At 41.3% G+C, this 20,558-nt stretch overlaps 1 protein-coding gene across 3 annotated transcripts in view; it reads right to left on the bottom strand.

Annotated features, from left to right (window-relative positions):
• Positions 1–685: 685 nt before the first annotated feature.
• LOC147020355 (ephrin type-A receptor 4-like) overlaps positions 686–20,558 on the bottom strand; it is a 44,797-nt gene continuing 24,924 nt past the window's right edge. Inside the window, exons 5-17 of one of the 3 annotated variants that reach the window (XM_085895666.1) lie at positions 19,058–19,390; positions 12,620–12,744; positions 10,941–11,103; positions 10,312–10,402; positions 9,890–9,954; positions 9,494–9,619; positions 9,104–9,289; positions 8,419–8,480; positions 7,805–8,014; positions 6,158–6,307; positions 5,872–6,065; positions 2,486–2,644; positions 686–1,693 (exon numbers count right to left, since the gene is read on the bottom strand). In XM_085895666.1, the coding sequence (XP_085751792.1) occupies positions 1,597–1,693; positions 2,486–2,644; positions 5,872–6,065; positions 6,158–6,307; positions 7,805–8,014; positions 8,419–8,480; positions 9,104–9,289; positions 9,494–9,619; positions 9,890–9,954; positions 10,312–10,402; positions 10,941–11,103; positions 12,620–12,744; positions 19,058–19,390 (1,961 nt within the window). In that variant the 3' untranslated portion in view covers positions 686–1,596. The remainder of the gene's footprint in view (positions 1,694–2,485; positions 2,645–5,871; positions 6,066–6,157; positions 6,308–7,804; positions 8,015–8,418; positions 8,481–9,103; positions 9,290–9,493; positions 9,620–9,889; positions 9,955–10,311; positions 10,403–10,940; positions 11,104–12,619; positions 12,745–19,057; positions 19,391–20,558) is intronic. The other 2 variants (XM_085895668.1, XM_085895667.1) reach the window with 2 other exon arrangements.

The following is a 20,558-nucleotide window of genomic DNA, read 5'->3' as shown; positions in this document are numbered from 1 at the left end:
AATTGCCATTGCCTTCCCAGCAGGAGTTTGGGCAGAAATTTGGCATTTGCTCCCAAGTGCCGGAGAGAGCTCACTTACTCTTCACAAAGGATACCATCGGGATCTTTAATGGCCACTAACCAATGCCTGCAAACAGGATTCCCGATTAGCATCCATCTGAGGGAAAGCACACACATTGATGAAGCACTCTGCCTGTGTGGATGAGAGTTTATAGCTGAGTCAGGATTCAAAGCCAGGCTAGACAGCTTAGAGCCAGTGTGCGTAAGCCTAGCCATCCTGTATTTACATATACCTACATACGTGTGGATGATAGCCAAAGGACTGGAATTGTTTCAAACCTTTGGCCTAATTACATTCCAAGATCACTTTTTCAAGTGTATACAATAACCACTGTATGACCCTTTGGTTGTTCATACATCTCACTCAGATGTAAAATACTGGCCCTTGTGTGTAATGCTGAAATAGAGTGTCCTTTCTCACTCTGCGCTCTACCTGGATCGAGGTTAACATGATTTAGCATCCAACTATGTACTTTAAAGCATTAGTGCATGTGATTGCTCAAGGCTATTTCAAAAAATTGATTCATAGCCAATGTTATTTTTTTCCCCCTTCTTATTCTTCTCCTTCACATTCATTAAACAATTTTAAATTATTTCTTTCCAAAGGTAATTCAACACACAAGAAGTTCTTTGAAGTTTTTTTTGGTATTGAAAAAACATACAAAAGCCAGATAGGTACAACAAATCAGTATGGATGCTCAAAATAGTTGTTTGATACCATTTCCATAAATAATGTACAGGAAATAAGTTAAAATAAATAAGTACCTTGAGTTCTACACCCAACAGATCCTCAAAATCAAACTTCATTGGATAGACTTTGCTGACCATTTGCTTCAAACACATTCTAAGCAATGAGTTGCAGCAAGTAAACATGTAAAGACTGAACCCAAATGGATGAATGCTTAAGTGCACTTTTTGTGTTTGTTTATGATAAAAAATGAAGAATATAAATGCATACACATCTTAATATAATACAAAACGTGAGGCTGTAAACAGGTACACACCTTCATCAAAGCCAGGGTAAGGGGAGGGCATCCGGCCCAGCATCCTTACCATGCATTGCTCGCCTCCAATCATTCCCATTGCCCCCACAGTGACCAAAATATACGATTCACTATGAATAATCGACCAAAATCAACCAAATGAAAAGCTTCATTAGGATTTGCCTGCCAAATCACAGTCATATTCATATCTTGGCCTCATACCTGCAAATCCAGCTTTTGGCAAAGATTTGCAGATTGTTCTTAAACAGTAGGATGTGATGGGGTCACTCGGTATCACTGACAGGTCCAGCGTTACCTTTCTGACTTGCAAAAGTCTATGTACATCCTTTCATTGATAGTGGATTGTTGAAATCCACCAAGCACAAATGCATCCTGCCAATGGCTATTGCAGTATAAAAAGTCCAGTTTGATACTCAGTGGAAAAAAAGAATGGCACAGCGAAGGGTCCATTGGCTTCTTAAGAGGAAATTCGTTCAAGTTCCAAGCCCTCGATTGTAAGGCACGCCGGCGGGAGGTTGCGCCAACCCTCTGGCCTATGCCGTGTTGCCCATCTGCGTCCGGAGTGCCTGAATGCTGGTCATAATCCTTTTCTGATGCCCAGCCAACGTCACACCCACACGCCGAAGGTCCCTAAAGTGGGAGAGAAGGGAGGCATGCATTCAGCATTGATGATCACTTGGCAGAAAATGAGGGGGGGGGGAAATTAAATAAAAACATGTAAACATAACAAGAAGAAAACCTTTGAGGTCTCAGATGGGGTTCCTGATATGTTTTTGTATCCATGTTAATTTTGCAAATTGAAAACATCGTTGTGTCTGGTTATGCCAAGTATAAGAACCCCAGCTTGAAACTCTGAGATGTGTACATCTTTGCCATTTTGACACACTTTGAGCGACTGGAAGTGAATCTTGATTCACTTTCAATGCAAGAGCATGAAACGTGCAACGCGCATTAACAATACCGACAGGCGACTTAAATATGGTCAAGAACGTCATTTTAAATTGTCTTCCGATGCAAGCCAAACTTGAGCAATCTCGCAGCTCAAGTTTATGAAAAGAAACGCAAATGAAATCATCTTTCGCTATACAGTACTCGATACCTTTCTCTTAAAGTCTCATTTTGCGTTGTCGCGATACTCGGTCAAGTTTGAATGAAGCCCACATGTGGATAATGAAAGCAAACCCAGCGCTGTTGCTTATTTCACTTATTCGCCGGCTCACCCATCTGTTACAAATGATTCAATGAGAGGAATCATTTGTCACGGTTACAAGCACGGCAGTACAAATTACATTTTCCTTGCTTTTATTTTGACCTTAGAAGCATAACACGCAAGTCCGTAAGTGATGGGATTTTGGGGTTGCCCACGTGGTATTATATTTTGAAGTGACGATCACCAATTAGAGTTTCCGTGAAATCACTCACTCGAGCGTCATGTGTGCTACAGAGCTCCAGGACACGTAGCCAGCGTTGATGAAGTTCTCCTTGTACTCGCCCATCTTGATGGCCTCCAGCCACTCGGCAACTGAGTAAAATGTGGTGTATTCTGGGGGGTTTCGCTCCAACAGGGGTCCTGCAGGCCTACTGAGAATGAATGCAGGAGCAAGTCATTAACTAACGAGTCACTGCACCAGCAGTTAAGACAACTAGAGTTTCTATAGAACACTTTACTCCACATGGTCTTGAGGAAATAAAATAAAAAAAGTGACAGAAAGGTTACCCACTCCCTTTTTTAGCCAAGATGTGGAGCTTCTGGCAGCCTGTTCGGCACACCAAAAAGATTGAAATCTGTTTTATAAATAATTAAAATAGCTCTGACAACCAGGAAGCATGAAAACTTTTCCATGCATATCTTTACCTCTGCCACCAAAGTTGGACAGAGGTTACGTTTTCACCCCTGTCTGACTGTGAATGAGCAGGTTATCTCAAAAAGTTAGACAGATTTGGACTAAATTTGGTGGACAGGTTGGGTGGGTGACAAGGACAAATTAATGTTATTTTGGTGAAGATTTGGATCCGATCGTTTTCTAAGTGATTCTTCACCATTGAGATTTGGGGGTAAAAACTATTACTAATATTGCAAGATATTTCCAAAAGTTGTGGACGAGTTATGACAAAACTTGGTGGATGAGTTTGGTCGGTGACAAAAACAAGCTGATGAGGTTTTGTTTCAAGTCTGGATTCAGATCCAGCCCATCAGTGGGATACAAAACGTTAACTGTTCAGCCTGATGAAGTATGCGTTCTTTCGAGTGTCGTTCTAGTTTCTGTATGCAAAGATACACTAAACAGACAGATCTTTTTTTTTTTTTGGATGGAGTGAGCTCAGATGTTGTATCGCTGGGTGCCACCATTTTGTCTGAATATCGATGTTCCTCCACCACCAGGAGAACGTGAGCTGCAAATGTGATTCGTCGAGACGGTGTACAATTTTGACAAATCCAGGGACAAAATACTGCTAAACTGAATATTTTTGGAAGTGCAAACAAGCACATTCATGTTCCGCAGTGTTCAAAATTTATAATTAAATTGAAATAAAAGAAAGGAAAACCCAAGGATTCAAATCAGAAGTTTACTGCCATTGATTCATTTGGGATACGCAGTCTTACTCCACCTGAAGTAAGTTACTCCTGCCTGTTTGTGACTTTTCTTAAGTCACTAAAAACAGGAAGTTTCCTGTCTGGAATAATTTTCAAACAAAATTTGGACTGATGGACAATTGCGGTCACAAGACAACGATCGACATGTCCCATGGGATTGCTTGGGTTTTCTTCTCTGCAGCCTAAAAAAAACTGATTTTATTTCAATTTAATTATATATTTTAAACAATGAAGAACATGAATTGCTTGTTGGCACTTCCAAGAATCTTCAGTTTAGCAGTAGTTTGGCTCTGGAGTTGGCAAAATTGTACACCGTCTCAAATATTCACATTGTACGCTACACCCTGTTATGCGCATGCGCAGCTACGAGAAGGCGTACAATTTTGCCAACGTCAGGGTCAAAGTACTGCTCCTGCACGTCTTTGAAGCGATTCATGTTCTATAGTGTTCAAAATATATAATTAAATTGAAATTAAGTAGTTCTTCAATCACAAGCTGAGACAGACAGAGACACAATTGCTTTACACTGGTTTGCGCATACATGTGCGTGGTAATAATTCTACATTATGATACTTTTAAATTTGTTTGAGTAGGTAATAATTTTACATTACAATCCTTTTAAGTTTGTTTAAGTAGGTAATAATTTTACATTACGATACTTTTAAGTTTGTTTGAGCATCGGACCATGGCATTCCTTGGCAATCAATCCATATTTTATTTGGTGATGCAGGAAAGACTGGTGCATTGGATTTGAGTGTGAATTCCATTGCCAACTTCAAAGCCAATCGAGAAGGGAAAAAATGTTTTGCAAGGATATAAATGTAGGGAATACGAGACACACGCGAATGCCATATCCTACACCCCAATTAACTTAAAGTTCATGGACAAACCACATTCTGATCTTCCAGGGAGGGCATTGGGCTTCATTTGCAGCACACAATTGCCAACTCCTTATGAACCACAGTGTGGAATCTTTAAAAGTTCAGAGCCAGAAATTCAGATTGGGAATAAAGCTTTACATTATCACATGAAATATATAACGCTACAGGATGCATGTATGATGTAAATGAAGCTAAATTCCCTGCCTATAAAATAAAGTCCTTTCATTCCCCCAGCAATGCTCCTTCTATAACTTCACAAAGATGGCAGTTTTAATCAGCCTCAAATTTACAGGGGAAAAAGATCGAGGAATAAACAGTTCAGAAGGTAGCAGTCCACAAACTAAGCTTTCCTGTTGTCTCTTAGCCGAAATGCTGATGGTGTCTAACCGGGTTCTGCTCTGCTTGGCTTTCAAGTGCTGATGGTGTCAAGCCCATTCAAACTAATAATACATAGGCCATTGGTATGGTGAGCAGTTTGGTGGTAGAGTGGCTAAAGCCTTATGTAATTAACTCACTGGCAATGGTTCAAATATCATGGCTGCTCAGCAGAAATTTGCATACACTGTGATGGAATGGTAACCTGTCTAGGATTGGTCCTTAGCCATGTAAACATGCACAACTTGCCTGCAGCAGGTCGATGCTCTACCAAAGGTACTACATGGACCTCCCCATCGTCATGGCTAAGATTTCTGTGAAATTATTGACCAATACTAAATAGAACACTAAAATTCTGCCTTGACATTGAAAAAGTAAACCATTTTACTTTGCTGCCTCATCCTTAAAACATACTGGAGTGCTTCAATGAAAAATTACACTGTTGTCAAGGTTACACCAAAGTTGAAGTCACATGCAGATGGGTAATCTGTATTTGCTTTCATTTCCTGACACATAAAGCACTTAAAACTCCAAAATGTGATGTCCATCCAGAGGATGGCTTGATGCTTTGCAGAGGACCACATTGGCTGCCTGACAGGCATGGGCGGCCTTTGCTCTTTGCTCCACTTGCGATTACGAAAATGGGCTGCTCTCCGAGACACGTGTCTCCTATTTGGATCCAATTGCAAGCAGCAGCCAGAGTTGATTCTCCAGGCACGTCAGACAATTGTAAAAGTTTTTTTTTGTGCAGCCTCAGCAACCACAATGCAGACTGATGCGCATTCCACATCCCAAACACCCCATATCTTCTGTCATTGTGCTTCCCAGATACTCTGAGCTTTTGGTCTCTGATTTATGGGTGATAAGGTGGCCGTGTGCTTTTCATTCCACACGATACCTTCATACTGAATCCCACATTGGAACCACAAACAAATACATGGATTAGATGCACTCACCCTTGCAGCGTTTCAGGTGTGGTCTTGAGTAACGAGGGTGTTTGTAGCAGCTTTTCAAGGTAAGCGAGGAGTTGGGCGAAGCTTGGTCTATTTGCATATTCTTTCTGCCAGCAATCAAGCATGAGATGGTGTAGAGCTGTAGGACAGTCCATAGGTGTGGGTAGTCTGTATCCCTCATCAATTGCCTGGATCACCTGCAAAGCATGCATTCCCATTTTAGCTTTCATAACCTAACAGCATACTGTGAACCACATTTTCCATCAAGGCAATATAGCTACCAACTCACCTCCTGGTTGTTCATATCCCAGTAGGGTCGCTCCCCATATGACATCACCTCCCACATGACAATACCGAAGCTCCACACGTCACTCGCTGATGTGAACTTGCGTAAAGTTATGGCCTCGGGTGCCGTCCAACGGATGGGAATCTTTCCTCCCTGAGCAATGACACATTTGCCATGTGAGCTTATATTTCCTTATTTTACTGAAGAACACAATGCAACGGAAACTCCTGAAACACTCGCAAAACAAAACTCCAAGGAATGTGGGATGCCAGCGGAAAACAAAGCTTTTTCTCAATTTGCCTTTAAACCTTCGTGGGCAGCTGCAGTCGACTTGGGTAAGGCTCACAAGAGCTATAATACAATTTCAGTGGCAGGTGCAGCTAAGTACCAATGCAGCAAATTCATAGTTGGGATCATACTTCAAGAGCCGAGATCACTCAGGTGAGAATACATTGCATTATCACAGGTTCTTACATGCACCCACCTTCACACAGGAGAAGATTTTGGCCTGTGCTTGTGTGTATATGTTGCAAACTTGTACAAATGGTTCCTAAAAGTCAAGTCGTGCAAGGTGAACAAAATGGCCTCTTACTGAGAGTCATAATTGGCTTTTCTGCACTTCCTTTCTCACCCAGATATTTCTGCTCTTCCTCCAATAACCATGCATGCGTCGGCTCGTCATACTACAGTGATACTCGAAAAGCTCGGTGCAAAGGTGCAATTGACCTCTGACCTCGATTACTGTGATAATTTTTTTTTGTCTTCCTTTATCTTCCTCCTTCAATAAATTCATTCTCAGATTCTTTAATACTGCATGCTCATGTGAGAATGATGAAGCCAAAAGGGTACTGTGAAGGTTCCACCATCAAAATGAATGGCATCTAATGACAAAATTAATCCCGTCACAAATACAGACCAAATTTACTTTAATTGTCTTCAAAAATATTTTCAAACCGACTCCTTCAAGATAAATATGTAGTAACACACAATTATCTTAAAAAGTTAGCTTTGAGTAGAAATTATTTCCAGCCTTTGGAAGCTAAAATGAATTAAAATGTCAATATACCCCAGTAGGTATCATCTCAACTATGATGAAAACAGATTCACACCAAACCGTGGTGACCTTTTCTCTAAACAAGGACAATAGCCTCAATCATACTATAAACAGAAATATTTCTTCATTCTTGATTACGATACAAATTGTAATTTTTACTCGCCTGTTCGAAGAACAGAGAGCTATAACGATACTCCCGGCGTGAGCGTCAGCGTGAAAATGTTAAAGTTTTTGGTGTAAGTTATTTCCTTTCTAATGTTTTTATCTACCACACTATTTTTTACTGATTACAATATACAAATACATATATTGTTTTAAAATTATTTAGATCAGACTTCACTGCAATGCTTTATAAAAAATATTATTAGACTAATCTTTTAAAAACGATAAATGTATAAACAGGCGAGCATTGGGTGGCTTTGACACCACTCTGGTTATTGTCTTATAATTTATATCATTATCAACCATTTTGGCAAATTCCATCCTACAACATTACAGACATTATTTAACTTTTAGGTCAGTTCATAGCAAAGCGTGTACCATTTGCTTAAGCAAAAAGGAATATGATTACATGGTATCTGGAACATGGAACATACATGTGTGGTATACACGGCCTGCGGGTCATCCTCAAGGCCCCTGGAGAGGCCAAAGTCAGAAACTTTGCACATGAGGTTGCCATTGACCAGTACATTCCGTGCGGCAAGGTCACGATGGATGTAGTTCATGTCGGCCAGGTATTTCATCCCGGCAGCAATCCCGCGCAGCATTCCCAGTAGTTGGATGGCCGTGAACTGCCCATCGTTTTTCTGCTCCATGAGAAACAACATGGGAACACACACCGTAAGTCCTACATTATTAAGGATCTGAAGCAAACAAATAATTTCCAACCATTCATATGGCTGCCACTACCAAGTGAGCAACATCAATACAACTTTGGATGGAAATAGGATGAGCGAAAAAACAAAACCTTGTTGAAAGCCAATGCTAGGCCAGCATTAGCTCTTTTAAAGATTATTTGTCATCTTCATTTACTTTTTGGCCATTCACCGAGATGAAAGGAAGAGTTCAAAATGGAGGATTAAAATCCAAATAAATGAAAGAAAGTACAGATAAACTGTTAGCCTCCCCTCAGCTTTCGCTCTGTTTTCTCTTATGTCCTGCTGCTTTGCATAAAGAAACCGAATAGCCTTTGTTGTACAAATCCTCTTACCCGAAGGAAGGAATCCAGTGATCCATTTTCCATGTATTCCGTCACAATCATCACAGGCGTACCTGCGGATACAGGCAATGCCACTGTGATTTCAGGACATATATGCAATTGAAAACTCAATGTTAAGATCTTAAGGATGATCTGAAACCACTGAGAAGTTGGAGCATGGAGCTAGTAGAAACATGGCAAACAGCTGATGCAAGCAGCAATGCCGATAGGGTGTGAACTTGGTGCTTGTTTTCATGGATGGCATCCAGCTGTTGCCTTGTTTGAAGCAGCTTCCTGCTCACCGACCAATGGATGGTTTCCAAAAAGCAGCAACAGGCTAAGGATCAGTGAAGTGCCTTTGCCATTTGCCTCCTCACGTGGATTAAACAGGAAGGAAGCTAAATCCAGAGCTCTATTCTCAAAGGCAAGTCCAAACCAGCTCACGATGAAATAAATACTACTGAAGAGGCATTAATGTGATCACAAAGCCGTCTAGAAAGGTTTATTATTTTATTTTATTTTTGATTCGTTTTCATTCACCAACATTAATGCAAAGACTACGTGTCTCAATTAAAGATCGAGTCAAACCCAGATATGCAATTTAAACTTATCATCACTGCAGGTCACATGAAGTGCAACATGTATCAATTTGCTGGCTTTAAAAAGTAAAGAAACTAAACTCGAAGTGGGACCTTACTTTTGGTGACTACACCCTCCAGACGGATGATGTTGGAGTGCTGGAACTGTCCCATGATGCTCGCTTCACTCAGGAAGTCCCTCCTCTGCTTCTCACTGTACCCCGCTTTCAAGGTCTTAATGGCCACTGCCACTTCAGGCTCACCCGGAAGCTTCAACCGGCCTCGGCACACTTCACCGGACTCGCCTGATTGGATGGAGGAGACATGTTAATCTATTCTCCTCGTTGAAAATGTCACAGTAATATTCAGAAAAAAAAAAAACCGTGTTCACATATTAGTCGAGATAGTTCTGATCTTGAATAATGAAGGTTTCTTTGAATAATGAGCAATACTTTCACAGCTAAATAGTTGTAAAATACTTTTTTGATGATACGAGTAGTATGTCCTACCTGATCCAATGACCTTCTCAATTTTGATGTTCGAAGCATCAATCTCTTGAGTAAATTCTAGGATAGCCTTGTTTGGGTCCTCATAAGTGAGAGGGTCCACGCAGTTTTTCTTGGGTCTGAGATTCACTGTGGTGGAAGGAATTCAAGAAAAATAAACACTCCAGTGAGGAAATGTCCATCAACACAAGACCATTTTGCAGCTTTACCAACTTATTCTGCCATATTTGTTTGCAGTAAAGTTTTCCAGAAGGTCCAAGGTTTTCCTGGAGACAGCTTTTGATTGATACTCTCACAGGAAGGAGAGAGATACCGAGGACTTGGAAATCATCGATGAAGGAATTTTAATGATGCAGTGCCTCTTTTGACCCTTTTTAAAGGTCCACACCAGGTTCTCACCATGGGCAGACTTGATCGGAATCTGCTCCTCTAGATCGTGTCGTGCACCCAAGCTTCGTCTCCGCCTGAAGAAAAAAAAAAGAGAAGAGGATGCATGGAAGAGTACACTCAAAGGGTGGGAAAATCGATAGAGTGCCTTAAAACCTCGGTTTATTTGTCAAGCATCGCAGAGCGTGCACCACTCGTGCCAGAGCAAGCAAAGAACAGCTTAAAAGGCCCAGACATGTGCTGTGATTTGGAAATCATGTTAGGCACATGTGCTGTTGTAAAATATCCATGAGCTGAAAACAAAGGTGCAAAGCCAAAGCCGAGCAGAACAAAGGCCCCCATTGTCGTGCTAAAAAAAGAAACTTACACAAAGCCATTTTGTCGAAGCATGCATTCAAATTAACGTATGGACATCCGAAAGTTGTTTTCATTACCTTCGACAAAAGCAAACAAGGAGAAGGCAGAGCAGGATAGCAAATATTGCAGTTCCACAAGCAACTGCTGCCAGCATTGGTCCTGGTTCTGCTGGCAGACAAAAATAAACAAAAAGATTATCATTCAAGACTTGTTGGAGAACATAATTATACATCAGCTTAGTTCCATAACCCACGTTTGATTCTATTTTTGCAAACATTAATGGCAGTTCAAACCCTCGAGCTTAAAACTCACAAACTTTTCACTGTGAGTACGACTCCACGAACGACCATGTTGACCCTTGTGCTTGTACAGAGCACATGACATGCCAACAGTGGGGTACAAAGCTTCCCTTGAAATACCCGCTATGGAAACAATTACCTTGAAGCATTTTTTCCAACTTCCTGCTTATAGGAACCAAATACAATGTAACTTCCACTGATGACGATGCCCAAGTCCACTGAGTGACCACTTCAGTGATATATTATATATATATAAAAAAAAATCACACACACACACACACACACACACACACACACACACACACACACACACACACACACACACACACACACACACACACACACACACACACACACACACACACACACACAATTTATGGAATCAAAGAATATCAAATGGTACGTACGTGGTTGTGAAAGGTTCAACTCCTTTGGCTTGCTGTAGGCCCCATAACCTGCAGATGTGCGAGCACGAACCTCGAAGACATGTACAGTATTGGGTTTTAGGCTTCCAAGAATCCTTTGCATTTCCTTTGTTCGCACGATTAGGAAAGTAGTGTCCTGCTGAGCCTGTGGGAATAGAGGAGAGTACATTGAACATTCCTCCTTATGACAACCCGAAATCCATGGTGCTTGTTGGAAGACACATTTAACTGTCACAGAAGTATATTTCAGGAGACGTGGCATTGCATTTCCTGCCAAGTCACACAACCTTCACGTCCGTTTTTGCCATCGAGTTGACTATTAAAAGTTTATGACTTAAAAAAAAAAAAAAAAAAAAAAAAACCCAAAAAAACCCAACAACACTGTGCATCAACGTATACCACCTAATTTTATGCCTGGTTCTTCTTTCCAGGATAAACTGCAGCTGCCTTGAGATAGCTCAGGCAGCCACTCGGACTGCATCTTGGATTATGGCCAAAGTGAGGAGGCCAAAACTGCCATGCCAGCACGAATTGTCACATCCAATAAAGAGTCAGCCTTTATGTTCTCCATCCAATGCTTCCCCAACCTGGATGGAGAAAATTTTGCCGACGCTATCTAGATGGATAAATGCACCTGTGGGCAGATTTTTTTCTCTCTCCAGTGCAGCATTAGTTTTACAAATGAACCTTCGGTCAACAAGGTAAAGAAAATTGCAACAGTTTTCATACCAGCTGCCATCCAACAAACCCTGGAATGAGCAAAATCAATGCCTGAAACTATTTTCAGGACCATTTTCATCGATGCAGTGTCTGATCCAAATATGACAGAATGGCCCTAACCATGCAAAGACTCATTTAGCAGCTTCTAAAGGCCTGGCTTTGATTTAACTTGTCATCTCAATCTTCCCTCGATTGAATATGAATATATGACTGGTATTTTGAGCCAATTACATGTGAGCATGATAATTTTTTGCAGAAAATGCAATGTGACCAAGATATTTTTAGTGAGAAAACTATAATATCCTATACCTGTAATGCCTATTGGAAATTACAATTTAAAAAAAAATGCTCCTAATGCAACTTGTAGAATCTTTCATTTATGGGTTTTCAGAGCCGAGCAATGTGTTTTTGTGTCATTTCCCTCCACCATTTCGACAATGCATCGAAAGCTCATGGGAGAGCTTCCACTTGTGTTAAATAAGCAAAGAATGCACTAAAACATGATGAGATACGATTTGAGTCTGTGGTGCTGTGATGATGGGTTAAATCAACAGGACATTGATTGAGGTGTGCAAACTGCCGCACGTTTCGGGCGTAAACCCTTTGTTAGAGAAAGAGGGGCACTCTCTCGCCAACCCTCTTTTGCTCTGATGAAGGGTTAATGCCCGAAACGCAAGATTCCCCTCGCTTCCCACAGCGGTTAGCATACCTCGATAAAAGTTGTGTTGATTTCTCCCATTGTTATACCTGTCCGCCGATGTAGATCTAAACTGGCCTTTACCTGCACGACAAGTTCCTCATTCTACTGCAGTGCTATTAGGCAAGAATAATGTCCCAACACCACCTAGGCCACCAATTTATCATGGTTATTAATCTTTACCGTATAATATTCATGACACTTTCAAAATGAAGCCCCGAGGAAAGACAACATGGTGCCAAACCTTTTCATAGTATTTGATCTCGTACTCGAGGATGACACCGTTGGGAGGCTTGGGCGGCTGCCATTTCAGTAGGACGTGGTCCTTGCCTTGTAGTTCCACAGTAGGATCAATAATTTGTGCAGGAACTGGAAAGGGAAAGAAAAAAGAAAAAGGTTAATTTCTCATGTCTTTGGCGAAGCTTGTCATTTTGTGCTGAAGAATGATTGTGATAAAGTTCAGAGATTGCTCAGAAGTTTAGGATTCTATCTGTGTGGCCAAATTCAGCGCTATGAATAACAACTGATGAGTTAATCACCAATTTCCCACATTGTGCCACGCAGGTAGCTTTAAAAAGACTCTACGTTTTACATTGCAGGGCTGACAGGATGACCGAGAGGGACACACACTCACCTTTAAGCTGTCTGGCATGGGTTTGAATCCCGATCCAGCTATGAACTGTCATCCCCGTGTTTCACAGGCAGTGAGATTCATCAATGTGTGTGCCGTCCCTCAAATGGACGTAAAAAGGCATCCCGGCCACCAATATTAGTTGACGGATGTTAAAGATCCCACGATATCCTTCACAAAAAGTAGGCGAGCTATTGCTGGCACCCTAAAGAAATTATAAATTCCTTCCTTAACCAGCAGAAGGTATTGGATCAGCAGCACAGTCACATTCAGCCAATGATGCTACCCTATGCCTGGTGTTGGCTTAATGTCAGGGTGGTGGGCTTGGGATTCTAGGATCCTGAGTTCAAATCCCACTCGGCTGTTGAATTAATACCAGGTGGGGTTGACTCTACCTGTCATCCTTCTGAGGTTGGCAAACTGAGTACCATGTTGCTGAGATCCTGTATCGGAGTGGCAACTCGTTCAGGATTGTGTCCAATAGCAAAGGAGACTGCTTAGGCAGCACCAACGCTCTGCACAGAGCATGGTCCCAATGGATGCTACCCTGCAGCCTTGTGCTGCATAAGAATGAGTAAGAAAGATTTTACACTGCATCTTCTCCCTTGTTTTGGTGGTAACACCAAACTAAGAGTTGCAAAAAAGTTAAACTTAATAATGTGTATTTCATGTTCCAAATTTGTTTTGCGGGGAGGGAGGGTAATACAACAACACGAAAGTCTTTTTTTTTATACGAACCTGAAATTTATTCTTGAGAGTTATTTTAGCAATTCTATTGAGCATCATCAAGATTTCTCAATAAACCAGGAATGTTAATTTAGATTCCAACAGGAGAGATGTCCATCTGCTTGTTTTTTTTTTTCATGTCAAAAGTATGCACAATCCATTTTACGAAATTGCTGAAAATATTTTTGGAAAGCTACAGTACCTACGTGAAAAATATTTGCAGTTACTTAATAAATGACAATAATTTACTCTCGCGAAGCTCGTTTTTCACATATATAACGGATATTCCATCATCGAGGTCCAAGATGTTCCGAAAACTGCGTTGGAACCTCAGCCCATACTGAAATGTTCATTGGGATATACAATACAGCCCCTTGCAATACAGAATGCTCAAATAATTTGCTCATAGACCATAAATCTGGATGAAATATAATGTGTGACTGAAGGGAAGGACAGCGTAATATGTACCATTGAAGGCATCCTCGTACGATTTTAAAAACCAGTTATTCTTTTGACAATTGCTGTGTGTGTGCTGGTCATCTCATTGAAGCCCTTGTGCAACATATTCCTCAACCGAAACAGCCCAGTCTTTTTTGTTTGTTTTACAATGGGCTCATGCAGAAAATTGTTAAAATTAAAAAAGAGATATATATATATATTCACATTAAAAAAATGCATCTCAGACCATAAATGCAATGTGATGTTGACGTAATGCACAACAAATTGCACCAACACATCAACTCCACACTAGGATGGCCTCTCTGAGATCTGTAAAGACTGAGATTTATGGTCAACAAATTAATGAATGCAGAGCCGCCGACCCGGGTTTTGCCCTCATGATGGGCCAGTCAGGGCGGCGTCCTACAAAATCGTTTATTTGCGACCATGATAAGTGGGTTATATAAAAATCGAACTCCCTAACTTGAGGAGGTAGCAAGGCACAGGTCAAGTCTTGCAACAACTGCACGACATGTTAGCAACAAGCGTCGTCGCCCACATGGAGATGGAAGTGTTGGTACAATTTAGAGGCAAGGTTTCAGTATAATTTATGTGCATGGCGTCAGCATTAAGTCGCATTTTGTTTTTGTTTCATTTATCCTTCCTGACTGCAACTCCATCTCCTAACTGGTGATTATCAGGGCAGAGACATTGCGTTCAGGTAGGGGATGATGCTTGCTGCTAACAGGTCATTCAGCAATTGCTGTTATCGAACTCAATATGTGCCTTGCTCGCTCAAGTTAGGGGGATATATAGATATATAATGAAATTACTAGTCTTGCTGGTGAAGGTTCATGATTATCTGCATTTGTGGATGGGGAGAACACCAGTGATATGAACAGAACGTTGATCAGGTTATGAAAACTGCCATGGGAAGCAAGAAGCTGATGTTTCAAGCATTAACCATTCAATATATATATATATATATATATATATATATATATATATATATATATATATATATATATACATATATATATATATATATATATATATATATATATATATATATATATATATATATATATAACACACACAACCTGTCATTTCATGACGTGAATACAGAGAGGGCAGAAAAGAGGGAGGAAAAGAGGGAGGAGAGAGAGAGGGATGGGGGAGAAACTGAGGAGGTGGAGGGGGAAAGAGAGAGGAGGGAGGGGAGCAAAGAGGGGTGGGGTGGGGGGGCAAGGAGGGAGGAAGAGCGAGGATGGATGGGGAAAGGGAAGGTAGCGTGAGAGGAATGGAAGGCAGATGTGTGGTGGAGCATTCCTAATGATTCATACAGTCTCATCAAAATGATTGTGCATCAAATCACAGTAAATCATCACCACCATTTGAAAGCCTTTATCCCTGAGCAGGGGTCAACTTTTTGCGGGTTCCAATCATGGTACCCTTCTTGTGGCAATGCTGTTATGGCCGGATGCCCTTCCTAACATCAACCTTTTAGTCGCCTTCGACCCTGCAGGGATAATTACCAGTATACAGGTGCGCATTTCACCGACCATCGGAAGGATTACAGGCTGAGTCAACAACCCTGACGCTAACTCAGCGGCCAGCAGGGCTCAAACTCAGGACCCCAAGGATCCCAAGACACCACCTTAACCACTAAGCCACACGAGGCTCATCATCGAATAACAGTAAATATGGAAACAAAATAATGTCTGAATTTCATTTTCTCCAGGTCATACTATAAATACTGCCTGGAGACAAACATCACCCAGACATGTCCAGAGACAAACACTGCCCAGACGCATCGGAGACAAAGCCAGGTCACGTCTGGAGACAAACTCCCATCTGGACATAAACACTGCCCGGACACGTCCAGCGACACACAGACAGACAGACACAGAGACAGAGACAGACACAGAGACAGAGACAGAGACAGAGACAGAGACAGAGACAGAGACAGAGACAGAGACAGAGACAGAGACAGAGACAGAGACAGAGACAGAGACAGAGACAGAGACAGAGACAGAGACAGAGACAGAGACAGAGACAGAGACAGAGACATAGAAAGAGAGAGAGAGAGAGAGAGAGAGAGAGAGAGAGAGAGAGAGAGAGAGAGAGAGAGAGAGATGTTATGCTTTATGAACACACACACACACACACACACACACACACACACACACACACACACACACACACACACACACACACACACACACACACACACACACCTTGGCCGATATCAGCAATTTTTCAGGAATCGGCAGATTGCAGTCAGTGTGATTACTTACTGTATACAACCCAAACAAAACTTTGAGTCAATTTCACTCTTGTTTTGTGGGGATTTCAAACAAACATTTTTAAAACAACATTGCATTATAGACATTTCAAGGAGATGGGCATAAACATTAATATTTATAAAAAGCTGCCAAACGTCATGATAGGTATAAAAAAAAAATTGGCTCTGTAATTGAGAAAACATGTTAATATGGTGAATGGCTCGGAAAGCAGGTGTTATCAAATGTATTTTGCTTTGAAACTCACAAAGAGAAACCACATAACCTTTGTAAAGCACACCGAGTCATACAAAACAACCAAATTCTTTAGAAACAGTCACGAGGATAAAGGGAAACGCGATCGCTCAAACACTGCCGATTTTAAAACCTCCATAAGATACGGGATGGAAGGTGGCTGAGGATATAATTAAATAAGGCCATTAATTATCTTCAAAAGGGGTGTTTTAATGAACCCAATCACCAAATTTTCACTCTTGCACTCCCTTAGTATGCATGCAAAGTTTCAGGCTGCTAGGTTTCATGGTGTTTGAGTTATGGTGGACACATACACACTTATTAGTGTGTGTGTGTGTATATATATATATATATATGAAGAAAATCCCACCCACATTTCTCACCTATGAATGGAAGGAGTAGCCCATCAGCTCTCACCTAATCAACTAAACCTACGTCGCTAGGATTATATAAACAATTGACCCCTCCCACACTCTGCCGAAGAAGCTGCGTAAAGCAACCCAAGAACACTGACACAAGGTAAGTGCTATGCTGTTTCAAACCCTTCCCAGAGTTCCGTCTTTATAGTTTCTGAGGAACTCTGGGAAGAGTTTGAAACAGCGTATCACTTACCTTCTGCAAGTCTTCTTCGGCTTGAGGAGTATGGGACGGGTCAAATATATACATATATATATATATATATATATATATATATATATATATATATATATATATATATATATATATATATATATATATACACATACATACATACATACATACATACATACATACATACATACACGCACGCACACACGCTGTCCACAAAGTCCTGTTCCGGTTTAAAATTTTTATTACAACCAAACATGACTTTGCGGACACCCTGCATTTATACCAGAAGGAAAACACCAACCGAGATTCGAACCATATCACTGGCTCATCCTGCCAGCCCTTACCAAAGCATACCATTTTCAAAATAATACGAATCAGTTAAATGAAAAACAAGATTTACACAAAATGAACCCAAAAATGGGATTTGTAGTGGACGTTTGTGCCAAGGGCTTCAAAAAGGTTGAGGAGTGAATAATCTATTTAAATCTGGACCACTAATGCATGTGTTGCACAAAAATAAAATCACTTTACAAACTTTAATGCACCTTCGAGTTGTCTGAAACATATTTTTGTCTGCTTGAGATTAACGATTAACTTAACACTAATCTGATAACAACACTAAAAAGTGTGAAGAGTTGAGATTTTGTGTCTCATTTCCTTCCTTTATTCCTTAAAAACTTTCACCTTATTTTGATACAGCACGTGTAACCTTTAGCATTATAAATCAACAGCCTCGTTTAGCATCATTTTGAAAGAGCGGCCATCGTTGGGGCCCAAGCCGCACCCATCACACGATTCACCCTCTTGGTTCACCCGGCCTGCAGGCCTACTGCCTCTTTAATCACTGCATTCCTTCTCCTAACCACCAAGAGAATCAGGCATGCTTAGTGCTTCCCATGCACTCCTCTTTTTGTGGAGTCGCACCTGTCTCGGCCTCGCTCCAATTATCGCTCAGAACCCCCGCTGTCCAAAACCCATGCTCTCGCAGGCTCGAAACATGATCTGATCTTGAGTATAATTAGTCGATGAACTGCGGAGCAGCATGAGGGTATCACACAGCTCTCTGCTCTTTGGCGTCAATTAAAACCGTCACGACCGTGGTGAGAGGCAGTCAAAATACAGCGATGACTTTTCAGCTTGAAGGCCAGTCAGGGGATTGTCGGCAGGCGTTCATTATTGTTGCTCTTTTTCCCTTCGTCTCCCTCTGCCTTGACGAGGATTTCTCAATTACGCGAGCAGGCACGTGCCTGCAAAGTACAAGTTCAAACGGAGGCTGTTCCATGATCTTATTTGACATCTACTTTAGCCCAGACCACCCGTGGGCACTCTCAGCCAGTGATGTTGGATGATAACGGAAGTTCTTTGAAGCACACCATGCCGAGCCAAACATCCAGACAGATAGCGGGTTCGTTGTCAGCTTAATAATGCAAAGGAGTGTGATCGAAGGACATTCTTACTGGTTTGCACAAGGCCAAAGCACATGGTTGCAAAGCTACCAACCAAGAGATTAGCGCTTCCTGGTATTTCTGTTGTTACAGGCTCAGCATAAATAATTGCCCATGTTAATTGAAGGAATAGCAAGCTATAGTGATCACACCTTGTTTGCTCAAACGATTGACCAATCTAACAACTGGTCTACAATTGAATCTTGAAACAAACAAGTCATTGTCATAAAGGATTAAAAGAGGTTTGTAGCAACAACTGGTATCACAAATTAACTAAAGGGTATCTTCAGCAATTTAAACATCTTCACCCTTACCAGCCTGATTGGTGGTGACGATGACGGTGGTCGAGGATGGTTGTATATTTGGTGTCAGGTGTGAAACACCATTGACTGCCTCCACGGTGAAGCTGTAGTTGCTGTGCGCTTTGAGGCGTGTGATGGTAACGGTGCGTTTTGTGAGGCCGTCCTTGCGTGGCAGAAAGTGCACCGAGTCTCCGCATGATGCACAGCTCAAGGAATCACACAGCTGGCACAACACCTGGTACTTGACATCATCACGCTCACCACTCTTCTGGGGTGCACTCCACTCGAGAATAACTGATGTTGCATTCACCTTCGAGATGACGTCTTGTGGGGCAGAAGGCGGTCCTGCAATGCAAATGATGTCCACATATGTGCCAGGCTTAGCATTCTGCAAATTGACATTTTGCTATGTTACAGGACAGTCATTACTTACTTTTGTAATATAAATACAGACTATATCAACTTTAACCTAGCAATCAATCAACCAGACTCGGTGGTGTAATGGTTCAGCTTGTCCGCACTGAATCTGGGATGTCAGTGGTTCAAACTCACAGCTGAATCTTACCAAAGACTGTATAAATAATTCGTGCTGCATCCTTGCTTGATGCTCAGCATTTAAAAGACAAGAACACAAATAAATAAATTTTAAAATAAAAATTTTAAAACCACCATCACTTCAGAACTATTGTGCAGGCTTTGATAGGCCTATTGGCCTACTGTGTTCAAGTTCCTTGGAAAGGAACTCATTGGTTCACGAGTCAGTAAGTGACCACTATATTCGTTATGGGTGTGTGTGTCTGTCTGTCTGTCTGTCCCGAGCATAGCTCCGTGGGTTTTGATCCGATCTTGATAAAATTTTGGTGGGAGGTTTATATCATGATCTAGTTGTGTTTTCCTGAGAATGGGTGTGGTGCGCCCATTATGGGCGGAGCCGCGCCCAAAAAACATGTGTTTTTAGGGGGTAGCCGGTTTCAAGTTACATCTTCTCCGAGGGGGTTTGTCGAATCTGGCAGGGGTTTCAGTATTTGGTTAGTCCAATGGCACCTGCATGGCCCCACGGAGCTCGATTTTTCATTTTCGTCCCAAGGTCAAGGTCACACGGTCACGAACTTAGAAAATGTCAAAAAAAAAAAATCAATAAATTGGGCATCGAGCTCCTAGTGTTTTCAACTGTTTCGAATGAAAGTTGATGTGCAAGTAGTGCTCTTCGAGTACTACAACTTTCATCATTTACGTTTTTCCCCGATTCCCGCCAGTTTGCCCGTGGCGTCCCATCGAAGGTCAAAAAATAAAAAAAGGCGACCCGTGTCCATTGCTCGTGAACCATCGCCGTCTCTAGACTTGTTACATATTATAGTTGCTTGCTTCAAAAATGGAGACTGGATAAGTCATGCTTCTTCGTCATTTATCATTTTCTTTTAAGAACATTCTGGAACATCCTTTTTGAAAATGCAGAAAGTTTTTATATCGAATTAGATTTTGCAATTCAGACTTAGAAGAAAAATTTTATATT

The sequence above is a fragment of the Eptatretus burgeri genome, chromosome 9, assembly GCF_056783735.1.
Source record: "Eptatretus burgeri isolate ZD-2024b chromosome 9, Ebu_testis_v1, whole genome shotgun sequence".
Lineage (NCBI taxonomy): Eukaryota > Metazoa > Chordata > Myxini > Myxiniformes > Myxinidae > Eptatretus > Eptatretus burgeri.
This window is presented reverse-complemented; position numbering and strand designations above follow the sequence as displayed.